General features: G+C 36.3%; 1 protein-coding gene across 22 annotated transcripts in view; it reads left to right on the top strand.

The window, feature by feature from the left end:
- The window catches only part of MAP2 (microtubule associated protein 2), a 274645-nt gene that overhangs the window by 190475 nt on the left and 65921 nt on the right, over positions 1 to 18249 (top strand). For all 22 annotated transcript variants that reach the window (XM_019656879.1, XM_019656881.1, XM_019656874.1 and 19 more), the window contains one exon: positions 10708 to 10992. In XM_019656879.1, the coding sequence (XP_019512424.1) occupies positions 10731 to 10992 (262 nt within the window). In that variant the 5' untranslated portion in view covers positions 10708 to 10730. The remainder of the gene's footprint in view (positions 1 to 10707; positions 10993 to 18249) is intronic.

Below are 18249 nucleotides of genomic sequence, written 5' to 3' on the forward strand. Positions count from 1 at the left end.
GGTTCAGATCCCACATGAGGGCCAGTGACACTGCGCCCTCTACAGCTAAGATGGTGAACAACAGCTCGGCCTGGAGCTGGGCTACCGTGAGTCGCCAGTGACGGCGTAGGCTGCAGTGGGGCTGGCCGGCAGCTGTTGTGCACTTTCTTGAGCTGCCATGACCCGCCATGAGCGGCTGTCCAATGTCCAGCGAGCACCTACCTTACCCAGGAAGAGCGCGATGATCACAATACCAACATGCGCCAGTGAAGTGACATCCTCCACAACTAGACTGAAGAACAAAAGGACAGCAACTTGTCTGTTCCCTTCCCCTATTTCCCCAAGAAAATCTTTTAAAAAAGAAAGGCAGCTGAAACAAACTCATGGGACTCATACTGAACAAAAACAAACAAACAAAAGAATTCCATCGTCCATTGTTAATCAAACATCAAGTAAGATATTCTCCAACACTTGTATGCTTTAATGAACAAGAGCTCTTCCGAACATGGTATGGGACTGGACCAGAAACTTACCTCAAGAAAATAACAAAGTAAATACCTGTCAAAATAATGTAGTATACTTTATCATTTCTCTTCTGACAACAAACAGATGGACAGGAAGGTATGTAAGCGGGTAGACAATAGATAGATAAAATAAATAGAGATACTTCAATTTATATGGCAGTCTGTTAAAAGAAGAGGGTTACCTTTTGTTTCAATTAAGTTTGGAACATAGAATCTAGCCTCTCATTTCAATCCCAGTCACACTATCAAGTCTATAAGTTTCTTTCCTAAAGGGACTCTTTAAGAGATGCTGTATTTAGTCGTGCCTCCTTCCAATTTGCTTTTCATACCAGTGCTGGACCAATCATTCTAAAAAGTGAACTTGACTATGCCAGGCCTGCCTGTCAGCCTCATTTCTCCATGTCCCGCTTCACTTCTGGATCATAGTGAACGGTCTTGTGCTTTTCACATGTTCCTCATTCATTTGTCTAGTAAACATTTGCTGCTGAGCCTATTCTGTGCCACCCACTGTACTAGGTGCTGGCGGTGCAGAGATGGAATGAACACAGCTCTTCCTCTAAGAGCTCCCAGCTGTGTGAGCAAGGCCGAATGGGGAGGACCACCTAACACAGAATGCTCATTATGGTATCTTCCTCGAAGGTGTTGCCCAGCCCAAAAAAATAACACAGGAGGTGGTCATCCACGCCTCTTTCTTTCTAGCAAGTCTTCCCTCCGTTCTTTGGCTAACTCCTACTTGTCCTTTAATCTCAACTCAGATGTTATCTCCTCCAGGAAGTATTGATTGAATACTCACTGTGGTAGGAGCTGCCCACGTGCCTCTACAGCTTCTGTTCTATTCTGCATCACAGCATGTACCAGACTGTATTTTATTACTCGTTTTTCTGTGAGCTCCTTTAGCATAAGAACTGTATGTTTTTTCTTGTATCCCCATCACATTTTCTGTGATACATAGAGCTTTTTCATTAATCTTTTGGAGACATTATGAAATAATTGTTTCATGAATTAAGATTTATAATCTTAGAGTCCGAAGGCATTTTAGCAATCATGGAAGCCAGCGTCCCGTTGATTTTATAATGCTCATGACAGGATGGACATTCAACTTTTAGTCCTTTGACAAGAAGTGCATTAAGTTCAAAGGAATGCAGAAAACAAATGCTGTGATTGATTATGCTGTAAACCCACATACTATGGTTGGAATACAACTTTAATCTGAACACATTAAGAGGCAGAGCTTTGGTCAAGTGGCTTGTTTTGTGGAGGAAGATGAAGGGACTGAGCAGATTAGATAAAGTGGCAGGAAACAGAACAAATGGTATCTAGCTTATAATTCCACAGAACTTCATCCTTCCTTCTGTGTTAAATACCTAAAAGCAGAACCCATTGATGGAAAACCATAAATGATTTGGTTTTTTGAATTTATGCTCATATCTTGTCCTCAAGTATTGATTATTGTCTTTAGATTATAGCCTCTTTATCACCCAGCCTGTGCCTTCCCTGTAATGTGGATTTCAGGTATCTGGAACTAAAGGATTTTTATTTGGTGGTAGTACCAGTAAATACTTATGACGTAATTTTCTCTTTGGAGTATCTGTAATTCTATAGAATATTCCTTAGATTTGTACCCAATGGAGATTTACAGTGTTTTATGTGACACTGGGTAGTCTGACAAGTCTAGAATCAGAATTCAAACTGGCAAATGTTTAAAACAAAATCATTAATTGTCAAAATCCAAGTTACAATTGCCCTTTTAAGCTTTTTATCGTGATGCTTAAATTTATATTAATTTAAGAAAAAAATTTATTAAAATGTTATGATTGAATGTCTCCTTATATAGTGAAAGAAAAATACTGATGTAAGGGTCAAAATTGATGTGTTCAGTGGCTCAGTAGTTACATGCTTGTGAAACTAACACTCAGATTCAGTGTCACGTCTAGGTTTGCACATCGAGTAAGTGGGAAGGAAAGCCAGGAGTCAGCCCTGATTTTCTTGTTAAAAATCTATTACTTATTCCACTATATCTTCAGTACCCAAGCACAGGTCCTTAGTTAAATATCATCAGTAGACGCAAAAGCTTTAGAGCATTATTTATTTATGATCTATATATGAGGTATTTATTAGCCTTCTCATACATGTATAATGTGAAAAAGGGTTCAGGAATAATATACAGCTGTGAAGTAGAGGTCATATAATATGGTCACATAAGTTTCTTTGTCCAGTTTAATATGGTCATTATCGATGGAACAGTTTTATGAGGTCAGTGTGGTTACCTGGGTTGCATTCTCTTTCTAGTTCAACCCTGTTCCACCAGCCTCAGCACTCAGTGAAAGAGCAAGCAATGAATGGATGTTAGTGGATTGGGCTTCTCATTCCAGATCTCCCTGGAAGTATCTAACTTGGTAAAATAATGTACTCTTTCTAGCCTCAGCTTTTCCCTATGGAGCAAACCATGCACTGAATCCCACTGCTAAACATTTTCAAGTAAAAGCCATAAAACAATAACTAAACTAGGTAACATCGTATATTGAGCACTTCCTCCTTGCTTGAAATTATGCTTTATTTGTATTATCTTATATAATTCTACCAATACCTAACACTGGCTTACTGTGTACTGTGTGTCCATCATCTTCAAAAATAATTATACACCCACCAACTCTCTTCATATGAATTGCTTCTTAGTCATGGTGTGTGATGAAGAATGAGTCATCCGTATAGATATTTTACAATCAGCCTGAAAAGAGCAGAAAAGACATGAAACAAATATCTGGATTTGCAGCTTAATTTTTTAATGCCATAAAAGACTTTTCCTCAGTTTTGCATAGAAGATAAAGAGAAGGAATGTAGGGTTATTATAGTTAGTAAACAACTATTTAAGTTTAGAACTCCTCAGCACTTATAAGTAAAGAAATAGGTTCCACATAAACTTCTAATATTTTCAGGGACTAAAACAAAAGTTTCTGTTTTGTAGTAGTAGTGTGGATAGTAATAGGATAGGCATAATTGAGCCTATATGGAAAAGGAACAACATTCACGTGCTTAATTGTATTATATAACTAGTTGTTTTATTCTTTTGTTCATCTTTGGATATGTAGCAGTACAAAATTATAATCCCAGAGTTTTCATTGAACTGGCACATTACATGATGACAGGGCAGAACATATAATAGAAAACATTTTAGAACTGTCCGTGCCAAACGCATTATAAAAATGGAGACATGCCTTATCCACAGTGTAGTTTTTCTTTAGTTTTTCCAAGCTTTCATTGTTGCCAATTTGGGGGAGTATTTAAAGCTGCCTAGTAATAACTATAATCAGAGACTATTTCTGAGCTCTGTGATCTTTCTAATATTGTAATCCAAAGAAAAACAGTGAGGTTTGTAGTTCTATGGGAATCCCAAGAGAAGCAGTACTACTCTACTAAATGACATTTTCAGCACACATCTCAATTATCTTGATATCACATCATTGAATTACTTCTTTGAGAGCTTTGCTAGTTCAGAATTATCTACCACCCATTCACACTCTGCCTATTATCCTACATCTATCTCCAAAATGATTTAACATGTAAAGAAAATTATAGCTCGATTGGAGATATTTTAAGCAAGCGTGCTTTGGCCATAAACCATTAATAAATGACAAGGCTATCTAAAAGAAATATTCTAAAAACAATTTGGAGATGTTGATAGACTGAGCAGGGCCTAGTCATTGTTTTCACAATATGAAGTTGATTTTTACCACAGACAATGTATAATTGTAAACTTCTTGAGATATTTCTGCCTCCTTCAAGTAGGATTAGACACAATAGAAAACTGGCGTATTCCCAGGAATCTGACTAAAAGCGGTCAGTGCCATGATTGGAATCTATCACCTCATCATAAACGTGCTGGACTAAGGAGGTGAAAGGTACAGTTTCTATTTGTGAGAATGATTACATGACCTGTCAGTATAATTGCCTTATCCCTTTACTCCAATTATTCTACAGGGGTGTTTCATGTGTGTATTTCTGTCTTTCTCTGTTCTTTTTTTTTTTAATTTGGGAATTGGGGAATTGAGGGAAGGAGAACAGATAAGTTGCTGTCCTTTTGTTCTTCAGTCTAGTTGTGGAGGACGTTGCTTCACTGGCCCAAGTTGGCACCATCATTGCGCTCTTCCAGGGCGAGGCACATCAGTCACCGGCTTCTAGACGGCCGCTCACTGCGGCCGCTGGCCACTCACGCTGGCTGCTGGCTCCACACGGTAGCCCATGGCAACCCACTGCCACAGGGGCTGCAGCCTATGCCGTCCCCGGCGACTCATGGCAGCCCATCCAAGTTGAGCTGTTGTTCAGCATCTTAGCTGTAGAGGGCAGTGTCACTGGTCCTCATATGTGGGATCCGAACCGGGGTCCTCTGGCGTCCTAAGCCAGCTCTTAACCAATGCACCACTCAGCCGGCCCTCTCTCTGTTCTTTTCTAAAGTCCTATGCAACAGGCTGGCAAAGCATGAGTCTTCAAACTCTAGTGTCTCAGAATCACCTGGTGAACTTATTAAAATACCAGTTTCCAAGGCTTCTACCAGAAATTCTAATTTCTTAAATTGATGTTTGAGGTTATTGGCTGAAAACACTTTAAGAAACATCGGAAGTGGATAGCCACCAAAGAGCATTTCAGTTTAATGATTTTAAAACCTTTTCTGCGATGGAATGAAGTAGTTTATCTTAAAGATATTTGTAAATCTCCATGTCCCATACTCTCTACTATATATACTGTCTTATTCATATCTAGTAGTTTGTTCCACTGGTGTTATTCTTCATATGCTCTCAAGGGAGTTAGAGCTTGAGTACCAGTTCTTCTACCACGCTTGACATTTGGTCTTCTAAACCATTCTCCTCTCACTGACTGAGCTAGTGTTGGCCAACCATTTGTAGCTAACAGAACCTTTTCTTTGCATTTATCTGTAGTTAGGAAGTTGATGAAACATGCGTTCAACATTCAACAAATATTTGGAACTCAACTTGTCGCTTTTTTTCAGTTTGTATTTTACTAGTATCATGCTTTGGCTGTGTGCATCTTACTTTTGCTTAATCCTTTTCATACTTTGAAGAAAAAATATGAAAACCTCTAACTAAGTAGGTAGAAAATTAGAAAATTGGTTTCTTTTTTTTAGTAAAATGTTTCTCCAGTTTACATCCTTAGCCCTGAATTTGCCCTGAGAGAAGAAATTCTTCAATCACTCAGAAACTGTCAGGCACATGTTCTTCTGACTATTTCTACTTACTTGTATCTTCCCCTTATATAGTGAAGGAAATGTGACAACTGTGCCTTATTTTCTTGTGTCTACAAGCCCTCAGGGCACATGTGTTCAGGAACTTCTGTTTGGTACACTTAAATATATCTCTTTGCTACTTACTTTAAAGAATAGGAAATACAGAAACTATCAGAGCATGTCAAACTATATTTTTTTATGTACAATACACAGGCAGTCCAAAGGTAGATGCAGGTCCAGATAAAAATATTTTTCTTTTTAAATTAGCCACTAAACACATTAAATTTTAATGTACACCTATAATTTTATAACTCTTAGGGAGAACCAACAAAAGTATATTACTTGGCCACCTCCAAAATAAGTCATTTGTCATTTTAAAGTTATCATTCATTTATTAGCAACATTTGCTTGGGTGGTGATTAAGAAAGCATTCTAGGGGAGATGGATAAAGGAGAAATACTTTTTTTTAAAAGCTAAGTAACATTATGTTTTCTGAGAAATCATATTTTTATTAGAGTTTGTTAACATAATGTATCTGAAAGATCTAGATTATTCTGTAAGGTTTTATAAAACATTTTCTGTGGAAAAGATTGATGTCTATTTTGTATTTTATTTATTTTATATACAAGAAGGATAACATGAAAGTTATTGTATGCTAAATAATATTATATAATTTTCTCAAAGAATGATACCTTAAAGTAAAATGTTGGAAGATATTACGTACACTTACTATTTATTTGTAATATAAGTTCTGCCTGATTTGCGAAAAGACTGGATGATTCACAATCAAATTATGTATAAAACAAGAAACAGAATGCAGTATCAAAGACTTAGAATGAGGTTAATATTGCAGTTAAGCATTAAAGTTTCTGATAATTAAGGAAAAATGTGGGTACAAGCTGTAGGACTTGGTTGTCTAAGAAATATTAGAAATCAACAGAATACATATATTTTTTACAAGTTATATTATTTATATAAATTTTATATAATTTATAAAAATTATATAAGAATACATACTTATTTCTAAATTCCAATATAAATTAATTTATTGTATATATCTATATGCAAGGGACAATCATTTCACAAGAGACAATATTTTCAAGAGTGGTCTTGCAGATGTGAAAATAGGCTTTTGGGTTGCCAGTTGGGCAGGTTCAAATTTGTTCTCATACACACAAAAAAATATGAATTTATGTAAGTGTCTGGACAGGCACTCAAGTAAAACCCCAGAGTTTTGAAACATAGAGCAATATAGTCTTAGGTTTGGAAAATGTTTAAAGCAGATGCATTTAAATACAAAAGAATCTCAATATAGTAGAAATCTAATTATTGATGTCATAATCAATGTTCTAGAAAGCTGATAAATAATAACAGTAGTGGCTGACAGACCTACACAGAAATTACAAAATGAGTCTCCAAGAACCTCCACTAATTGTCAAATTAGATAAAAATTTTTCTATTAAGAAATTGAAAACTGGAATATATCTGTCCCAAACCATGAATTGAGTTTTGCCATGATAGTCATGTTTTATGTTGAGTTGGATATTTTCTTTTTTCTGTTCTTTTTGTTGTTGTTGTTATTTCTTTCACTCTTTTACTTGCTTTTTTCTCCTTTTTGATATTTCTTACTGAGAATTATCTAAGAGATTTGGCTACTTATAAGGCTCCTGATTCATGATACTAAAACCTTCTGATCAACATTGAGAAAAGTACTGATTTTACTTTGCAACATTAAATACGTATGCATTAAATGTACCTAAAAATGAAACTGAAGGATTTTACATATGTTAAATAGAGAAAGATCTAATCCATATACCATTTCAACTTGGAATTTAATCTGTGAATGACTGTTTTCTTTCTGGTTATAGCAGCCTTGTTATGATGATATAAGATGATACAAGTTGAATCTTCAGCAGGTCAGAAACATGATCAATGCAAAGTCATATAGTTTGGCTTATGTCATTGAAATCAAAGGTTAATGACAGATTGTCAAACACTAAAGAATCTAACATCTTTCATAATTACCCACAGTGAAATGAATTATAGTGTACCAGTGATCAGTGGTTCAATCGATGGGATGAAAACATGTATGCTCTTAAAACAGAAATAGACTCATAGATACAGAGAACAAACTGATGGTTGCTAGATGGGAGGGGGTGTGGGGGATGGGTGAGAGGTGAAGGGATTAGGAAGTTGGTAGTCACAAAATAGTCACCGGGATGTGAAATACAGTATAGGGACTCTAATCAATAATGTTGTAAAGGCTATTAGGGTATCAGATGGGTACTGGACTTATAGGGGGAATAACTTTATAGATTATATAAATACCTAACCACTGTGCTGTACACCTGAAACTAATATAAAATAATATTGACTGTCAACTGTAATTTTATATATATGTATATGTATATATATAATTCACATGGTGTAGAGTACAGCATAGGAAATATAGTCAATGGTATTGTAATAGCTGTGTGTGGTGTCAGAGAGGTAGTGAACTTGGTGGGGTGATCACTTTGTGAAGGGCGTAAGTGTCCAATCATTATGTTGTTTTGTACACCTGAAACTAATAATAATAATAGAAAGGAAAACATGTATGCTCTTACCAAAAAGCATTAGATTGAGAGAACCAGATCTAAGGCTTTTTGAGGGAACAGATTGGAATTTTAAGAGCTAGAATTTTAAAAGCTGGCGTTTTGATGAAAGAAGAACTAAATCTGTCCTTAGAGAACTTTCAGGAGAAAATTCTTTAATAACCAAGGGTAGCAAAGACTGAAACTCACCACTCAGGTCCATAACTAACATTTCTGGTGGCACAAGATCTCTTAGCTTTCCCCCCCCCCAACTGTATATCTTAATTGGGAAGAATATTGGGGCCCTGTAATATGTAGCATAATAGCGATGATATGATAAAGTCAAGTGAAATATCTCATTCTTATATAAATAGTAACTTAAACTTCTTGTATTTCTTTTTAACAATCCATATTACACGTACCTGTACCCTCGTTCATACTGGCATTTGTGTTTAGCCCTAACATCAAGATTCCATTGCAATTTACTATAAACTGTGAATCGATATTTTGTACTTTTTGAAAAACTTACCCAGGAATTTTCTTGCTTACATCATCAAGCTAGGCTTTTGGGACAGGGAGAGGGAGAAGAGTTTAGGTAGCTTCTTAGCTTACTTATCAAACCAGAAGATTGTACAGCGGACCCCCAGCTATTTGGCAATTTAGGGTTTATGATCTTTTGCAATATAGAGAGAGGGGAGTCTTTCCCATTACACAGTAGGAATGGAATGCTGAAATTCCTGGTACCTCACAGTTTCTTTTTATAGATTTGGAGGGGGGAGGGATTTGTTTCTATCTCAGCTTTCTCCTTTAATCCCACATTCACAGTTTTCAGAGGGATTTAGGTAAAAATAATATACATCTGGAAGAAGTAATTAAAGGAAGCTGTCATCACTTTTAACTATGTCATAATACCATTTTGAAGAGTGGAGATAATCTGTGATCCCAAATCACTGATTAGGAATTTAAATGAAGTTTACCATGAATGGGTGGTATTTTAATACTATCATGTTGTGATTTTAAGTGAGTGTGGCCAAATAGTGTCTCCTTTGATTCCAGCAGCTTTTCCATAAAGCAAAAGGAAATTTTTCCAAGTCACATGACAAAGTAGCTTTGTCAGAGCAACCCAGCTTGAAATCTCCTAAAATGGTTATCACTCATTAGATGGTTAGACTATGTACATTTCAAAAGTGCAACAAATTAGAAAGTGATATCTGATTAATCTGCGTGCATTTTTAAGGAGTATTATCTGAGTCTTATCAGGAAGTCAGATGATGAATTTTGGATTATAAATTCACTTTATTTGTGCCTCTGATATTAATTGAAATTAGTATGGCCAGCCAGCCCTTTCTTCTTCGAAAATTAGTTTTTATTGATTAAATAAAAAGAAAGAATACAAAACTCTGAAGCATTAAACACTAAGGAGCTCACTTTTTGAATGTCTGGTCACTTGAAAACAAATCATCTTAACATTTTAAGTGGATGATTACCAAGTTAACATTCTCCTCATTTAGGCATTGGTTTTTATGTTCAAGATGAGGGTTTTTAGTCACTGAGAAGTCTTTTCCAGAGATCCCTATGGGAAAAAAATGCCAACTTTATCTAGGAGCTTTGGGTGCTCATATTTTTTTATTTACTTTGAATATCTGTAGCTCGAGCTCCCAGAGTTAAACATGAGCTAAAGTGAAAACCTAATTATTTCTTAAATCCTTTTGGAGATGTTAATAAACATGGCATCATGTAAGATTTATACCATGATAAAATACCATTCCCTCTTAATCTATAGATAGATTTTAGAAAAGTTTGTTGAAAATTAAGTCAAAACTATCTTTCTTTTAATACACAGTATCCAGAAAAACAGTCCACCTCTGGTTTGAATTGAACACCTTTGAAACTGAAAGGGCTAATATGATGGCCATTGTTTTTTCTAGGTTTCATGGAGATTTCTGTTTTTAAACGAGTACTTGGAGTAATTTTCCATAATCCAGCATTTCCCCTCAGCCCTTTTCCCACATTTTTTCTACCCTGCACATTTCTCATACTGCAGGATTCCTTGACTCTACTGAACACTTAACATCATATGTCAATGAAAGTTCTCTAAGATATGTCATTAAATGCCAAACACAAATTTTTAAGAGTGTATGTTGATTGATAGAGATCTTATATTAAAAGAGTAGATATGCCCCCCCCCAAAAAAATCTGTAAAAACCAAAACCAACGTGTTAACAATGGCTACCTCTTGATACTAAAAGTAGTAAAAAGTTGGACACTTTTTTTTTTTTTTTACTATAGCTAACCACTGAGTTTGCTATAAATTTGTTCTATCTTGGTACTACTAATATCAGATCAGATTTCCCCAAAGTGATGGCGACTATTTTTCCTCTTCCAATCACAGGCGAGGTCACAGGGTATTGAAGAATGGCAGATGATCGGAAAGATGACGCAAAGGCACCTCACTGGACCTCAGCTCAACTAGGGGAGGCTTCGGCACACCCACATCCTCCTGAGATTAAGGATCAGGGCGGGGCAGGGGAAGGACTTGTCAGAAGTGCCAACGGATTCCCATACAGGGAGGATGAAGAGGGGGCCTTTGGAGAACATGGGTCACAGAGCACTTATTCAAACACCAAAGAGAATGGGATCAATGGAGAGCTGACCTCAGCTGACAGAGAAACAGCAGGTAAGTAAGGGCTCTTCTGTGGCCAGTGCTTGCTTTGTGCTTTGAAGTCTGTTTAGTTTGAAAGTGAATTAATTTACAGCTCTGATCCTGTTTCACTAGTGCTAGGACTGAAATTTTGTCAGTCAGGGAAAACAGACAAATAAAGGAGAAAAAAAATATCATGGGAGCTAGCACGACATTCCCCCAAATTAGTTGTGTTCTCAATCTCATCACCCTATTTAGTTTTTACCACTTTAATAAATAAATGGCTCAACATATGTCTGTTTGCTAGTAACTGTCAGCATTTTAACTCATTAAAAGAAAACTTCACAAATAGTTTGCTATTGATTCTCTTGAATGATATTGAACCTAAATCTGATTGACTAATTAGAAGCATCATATTTACTTTTTAGGGCAGAAAGGGATGTAGAGTCCATCTCCCAGCCTTTAAAAAGAAAAAAAAAAAAGAAAAGAGAAAGAAAACTAACACACACAAACACACAGGAACCATTTCATACTTCCTCAAATAGCTTTTTAAGACCTAATATTCAGATACTTGAAAGAGAACAGAATATAACTTACTCTTAAGTACTTCCTTCCTTTCAAAGTGTAATTTCTACTGATAGTCTTCTTTACTCTATCATTGATGATATTGTTATTAGTGGCCTAGTTATTATGTATCATTATTGGCGTAGAGAAACACTAGCCTGCTCTATAATATTCTTTATCATTATTTTCATTTTTCCTGAAATTTGGAATTTAATGCATTTGAGCACAGTAACTTGCAGACATGCCAATCCAAACAGGGTAAATAAACTGTAAGTAGTAAGAAAGGGTATATCCCCTTCAAAATGATCCCTTACTTATTCAATGATTGGTTTTCTACACTCCACCAGTTGGTTAGCAACACTCGTCGATTGTACACTCTGTTCAAAAAATATATTTAAATTTTAATGGGGAAATGTAAAAGGCATTTCAAATGACTGAGGAAAAATTATGTAAGGACGTAGTGTAATTTTTTTTTTTAATCCACACATTCCACAAAGTAGTGCTGAGCATTTTCTATGTAGTACAAAGTGTTTTAGCTTCTGTGCCAGGGTGTGTGCAAAGAACGGTTTCGGAAAATCACAGCAGGTGATCTAGAAGCAGACACAAGACCTGTCCATACAGTTAATCCAAATACAAAACACCATGTGTTAAGTTCCACATGAGCAGTACAGAAAGACACAGTTGGACTGGGATTGTTTCTGCTTTGGGCCAAAGTTCCCAAATTGAACACAAAAGCATCTTGGGGTGCCACAGCAAACTCACAAGGGCTGTGGCAGAATATTATAAATACTCAAAGAAAACACAGCGATAGTCAACATCTGTTAAACACTGCATGAACTGTTATCTCGAGATAGTTCACAGTTTCAACATTAGGTCGCATTACATTCCTTTTCAAGATGTGGTATCTTAGTGACGTTGGGTTTTCGCAGTTGCTGTGATTCAATGCAAGTACCCTGCAGAAATCCATTGTAACAAGAAAAGAGGGTGGCAGTGTCCACCCTAATTCAAGGATTTGAGAAGTTGTGTAGTGCTCCACAGGCACATATGTCATATTAGTAAGAAACTGTAGTTAAAAATGAAATAAAAATACTATTTTTACCTTTCATGGTTACAATGAGGATTAATTGAAATTAAGTGTAAAAAATGAAGGGTTTAAGAAATACTGTCTAGTAATTGCTATTATTATTATTATTATTATTATTATTATTATTATTATTAGTGGTGGTAGTGGTTTCAATACAGGAGGGCACTCTTGATCAAGGAATATTTTTCTATTGCCAAGTATAATACAGTTTGTAGGGGGTGGGATTTAGATGTCAGAAACATTAACTAGGAAGATTTTGAAGGGATCGAGGCATGAGGCAATAGGACTTGTTAGAGCAAAATGGATGTGGGGAAGGAAAGAGGTAATGTGGTAGACCAAGATTTTTCTCATCATATCCTGTAGCACCTGATATTATACCTCAAGTACTCAATACATGTGTATTGAATGAGTAAATGAATGAATGAAGGAAGAAATGAATGCAAAAGAAAAAAGAAAGTTGTGTTTTTTGGGGGTTTTTTCCAATTAATGGTGAAAGCTATGGAAAAGTCTTCTTTTTTGTCTCTTGGACTCTCACCAGTTGACTGTCACTATTATGCAGGCTTATGATACAAGAAAAAATACATGATAGCGTGTTTGGTCAAACATTGGACAACCAACTCACTCACTATTTCATTTTTCCAATGGTCTTAATTAAGTATTTAAGAGCATCTGAAAAATCTATTTGCCAGGTCAGTGTGTCCTCGCCAGTTCCTTTCAGAAAATAATACAAATTTAAAAAGAGGCTAATAGATGTTTCTTTTAAATTATGGGTTCAGGAGCATCCAATGTTAATTTTGAATTCAGCTCAACATGTATCATATCAATTTTATATTACCTTTGGGATACTGATTATGAAAGTTTATATGCATATTCATAGTGACAGTGTAAACAGCCAGCTGTGGGTTACCAGAGTGATGTGTTCAGTTCAAACTATCGTGTGAAATAACTGACCAAGTATTGAGTCATAAAATATCCATGTGTGGTAAACTATGGGAAAAGGAAAATGTAAAACATGGTCTCCTCATACCTACAGAGAATGTTCCAGTGATAAGTTAATGTGCAATTAAATTTCTCTTCAAACTTTAGCTTAATAAATTTTATTGATGGTTTATATGCAACTGTTGTACAAATTACAAACAAAAATCATCCCTGGTAAAAAGTAGTGTCCTTAGTTCTCATATGGTCTTGAAAAATGCTGTCCTTTAATGATGGAAACTACTGATATGAGCTGGCATTGTGTTTTGAGGTGATTATCTTAAAGAGGGCCAGGGAGCTATATTCTAGCCCACTCTTTAAACATTCACATATAATCTATCTGTATATTGTATTTTCCCCTATAAAGGTTATTTCTTGAAGCATTGTTACCATGATATTTCCCAATACCATCAAGTCCTCAGCAATATGTTGTGGTGTCCAGGCCATTACTAGTTGAAATCAAAGATCTTTCTTCTGTGTTCCTTCTTTGCTATAGTCCTCACTTCATTTTTAGAAAGAAATCTTTCCCCCAAGGTTATTTATTTTTATTTATCTCTATAATCAAGATCGCATAATAAATGAATTGCAATCATCATCCCTCTTCCCCCCTCCCCCTTTCCTTCCTTCATCTGAATGGGCTTACTTCAACCAAAGGTTTTACCTCATTTTCTCCTACCCACACTTTTCAATGTTCCCTTTCATTTCTGGGCCATAATAATTTTTAATTTTTAAAGATGGAAGCCCATAGCTTATCTTTGATCTTATGCACTGGGATTTGGGAATGGGGCAGGGACAGCTATAAGGCAATACTATTTTAAAATTGTATTTCCTTACAGCTTATACGTTTAGATTTTGTCTCTTTCCTTACAATTTAAAGATAATATGTAGAAAGGTAGATAGAATTATTTGCTCCCTATTATGGTATAACTTTTGATACTTTAAGAATATTTCTTACATGTATTCATTAAAGTGCCCCTTTTAAAAGCCACATCACAGAAGCTTGGAGAATCTAGCCACTTAGGAAAGTTACTGTGGTAATAAGACTAAAGCAGTCATTTTAACATTGTTTTCAAAAGCATGAATCTTAGGAGTCAAGGCTTTTAATAAATCCTTCCTCCCTTTTTCACCTTAACTTTATTGAAGGAAGCAACAGGCGTGTATCTTGGTCCCCACAGAGTTCCAACTCTCAGTGAAAATTAGGAGCCTCATCTTTAAAAATTAGTTTCTTATCCGAGGGTGGGGCCCAAACTCATATTAGAATCCATATCAAGATAACATGAAAATAACTGAAAGGTTCAGTCAGATGACCTTTCACAGTCCTCTTCACAGGTTTAGTCACCCATCCAAGACCCCATGACTGTAGCCCGAAGGCAGGTCTCCTGCTGTATAGACTGGTCAGTGCCCTTTCCACTACCCCTTGTCACTAGATTCAGAACAGCACGGCCAGCTGCCCCAGCTATCGATTATAGCCAAAAAACGGTGACCCTTTTATGGCAGAACTGCCACACCCATGTACCTTGAAGCGTGACAGAAAATCATAACTTTAACCTCTGTTTTCAGTATGAATGGAGAAGAAAGGAGGCAATTTTGAAAAGTTTATAGATGCCAAAACATTAAAGTATTTAATTAAAGTCATGCTTCAGTGATTTTGACTCTCTTAAGGTACAGAGCTTCGCACACTGGTAATAAACACTAGACAGGGTATAAAGTGCCTTCATGACCATCAAAAGCGAGTGCCAGCTATCTCTTTGAGTACATGTAAAGATGAAAGGGAATCCCATTTCCAGGACTGCTTTGTGTCCCCATTTCTGGGAATTCTATCCAGACCTACGCCCTGCCAAAGCAATGAGATCGTGAAAGCTCTTCCAGGTTATCCGTTGTCGCTTTTCCAAGTTTACCAATGGAGCTGTGCCTTCTAAAGCCTTGGCCTGCACTTAAATATCCGCATAACTCAAGGAGCCAAGTGGTGAATGTACTCAGGTATATAAGTTTATTGTTGCTGAAATGATAAATTTAAGCTCGAAAATGCACGATGGAGGGAAAGCTTGTCATCATTCACATGCGAAAGACTGGACCTTTAAGCGGCTCTCTGTTTCTCTTTTCAATCGTAGAATATTAGAACCTGCCTTTTCTTACCTCTCCCATTCTCCTCTGCTAATTTTCTTAGATTTGAGATTTACTAGTAAGAGTCATCATTTTATTTAAAATACAGCATATCATCTATAATATTATATTAATGTACGTAGAACAAATTAGTACAGAGCCATTTCTCCTGCGAAGAAACTAAAGCTCTCTGCACCACCCCCCCCAAGGCAAATAAACAAGCTGGCTTAACAATACAAGAGGTTGCAGATTTTCTTTTCCTGTTGCCATGCCAACCACTCATTGCTCCGGCTGCCATTTCCCTGAGCTCCGCAGAGAGAGGAGTGTGCAGAGCTGAGGTATTTAGCATTCAAGGGTGGATCTGCGGAAAAGCACACGGCCTCACTGCGAAGCTCTGGGCCTGTGGCGCCGGTGGATGAGGACCGAAAATGGGGACCTTGTCAGTGTTTTCCTTCGAAAAGTTAAGCATCTGGGGCTAGAAAGAGTGAGAAAGACAAGGATTGATAGAAAAAGCAATTTTACGAGGTTTGTATTTATCACGTTTGCTTTGTCCTATGTAGTCTCTATACTATTTGAAGCAGGTTGTGAGTGTTAGCTTCAGTTATAATGTGTGGTTTGTCTTGTTGGTGAATGAGATCTGAGCGTAATCGACGGCTAGCTTATGTGGCTGTTGCAATTGAGAACTGCATCTCTTCTTTTGGGTAAGGTATGAGCTTGTCTATAGCAGATATTGCTAGCCAGAGGTTATAATGCCTTAGAAACTGGAGGAAAACACAGGCATCAGATAAAATTGTTTGTTTAAATTTATAGATAGGTGGTTCTTCCTATAAAATTTACCTTATCTTTGCTCTTTAGCTGAAGTCTTAAAACAGTATGCGATTACCTGAAACCAGTAATTCTAAATCAAAATATAAGAAAATTTGGCTTCTGTAGACTCTTTTAATTAAACCAATGACTCAACAAATTAAAACATGATCTTACTACGTGGAATTTGAACTGCCTACAAACACTTCAAGTTATGAAGAGGCTGTTTCTAACACATTATAATATGATATTTAAAAACTAAGATTAATTTGCATACACATTTACTCCCATGTATGTTCTTCCAGAAAATTCCTCCCATGCACTTGTGGAAATCAGTCTCTTTTCTTTACTGTCTTGTTTTGTGCTAAATGTCAGAATTACATCACCAGTGCTAAAATTAAAAAAAAAGTATTTTATCATTCTCTTCAGTCCACTGACACTTTGAAAGAATATTTTGTTGAATTTGAATTTAATGCAACAGATTTGAGCTAAGAACAATTCAGACTTACTTGTAAAGTTATTTATAATTCAATTATCATTATATATTTTTTTACTGGATCCTTCCTCCTGATTTTGTATTTTCCAAGACCTTACCAAATTTTCTCCTCTTTAGTTTGCTATAATTTTTGTCATCATATTTTTCTTTTTAATGTATTCTAATTTTTTGAGGATTCAAAAATCTCCATGTTTGGTATTAGAGAAGAATTCTAAACATTTCATAACTACTTCTTTATTTGTAGTGAGCAGATGAAAATAATCAGTTATGGAAACAAGTCTCCCAGGATTCCTTTTCAAACTATCCCTTTATTTTAGTTAGGATTATACACAGCCTTTATCTGTCTCTTGTTGTATTTCTAAGGATTCTCTCTTCACAAAAGAGAGAAGGGGGAAAAAAGATAAGAGAACAACTTTAATAGAGATTTGGAACAAATACATAGCTCTGCTATCATGAGAATATATTCATCATCAATCAATAATGAATTAAAAAAAAAACTATGATGTGTATGTACATAAATTGATCATATTGCTTGTATATACCTAAGAAAAATAGTACACCAAATACCACCTTGAGAGGTGGCTGTGGGTTTGATTTTATTGCTGTTGAGAGGCTAGTAGATTGCAGAGAACCTAGCGGTCATCCCTCCTTCCTGTTTCCTCCCCAACTCTTCCTGCTTCAGTATCTGAGGCCTTTTTCTCTTCCTTTCATTCCCTCACACTTCACTGCTCCTCAGCACGTTACATAAAGCACGTGCTTGGATTGTCAGGGGAGTCTGGAAATACCAGGAGCAGATGAACAGAACAACTGGTGCTGCATTGCAGACCTGGTAGTTGAAGCATGATCTGGCTTGGCATCGTGAGTCCTGAGGGGAAAAGGACATTGAACTGCTTGCTGCCGGCTCACTGTGTGGCTCGTCTCACAGAATGAGTCACCTGCTATGAGCAACGCTCATAGAAAATACAATTCAAAACCCAGCCAAGCTAAGGAGCAAAGAAAGGGGAATACATATGTCCTAGGCTCTTGTTGCAACTTTTAACAAATACACAAAGGCTAGGTGGTTGTTAGCACACAGAAATGAAAGTTAAACATCTGCTTTTACAATTGATTTCAGTGATACTCAAAAGTTAAGAAAACATTAGGCAAAATGGACAATAAGGGAGGAATCAAGATTATCAGAGGAAAATCATCTTTAATAGAGATGATTCAGCTTCCTCAGCCTGAAAATTAGACTCAATATTTTCAGTCCAAATTTCCTATTTGGAAA

Source organism: Hipposideros armiger, unplaced genomic scaffold, assembly GCF_001890085.2.
Source record: "Hipposideros armiger isolate ML-2016 unplaced genomic scaffold, ASM189008v1 scaffold_268, whole genome shotgun sequence".
In the NCBI taxonomy this organism is placed as follows: Eukaryota; Metazoa; Chordata; class Mammalia; order Chiroptera; family Hipposideridae; genus Hipposideros; species Hipposideros armiger.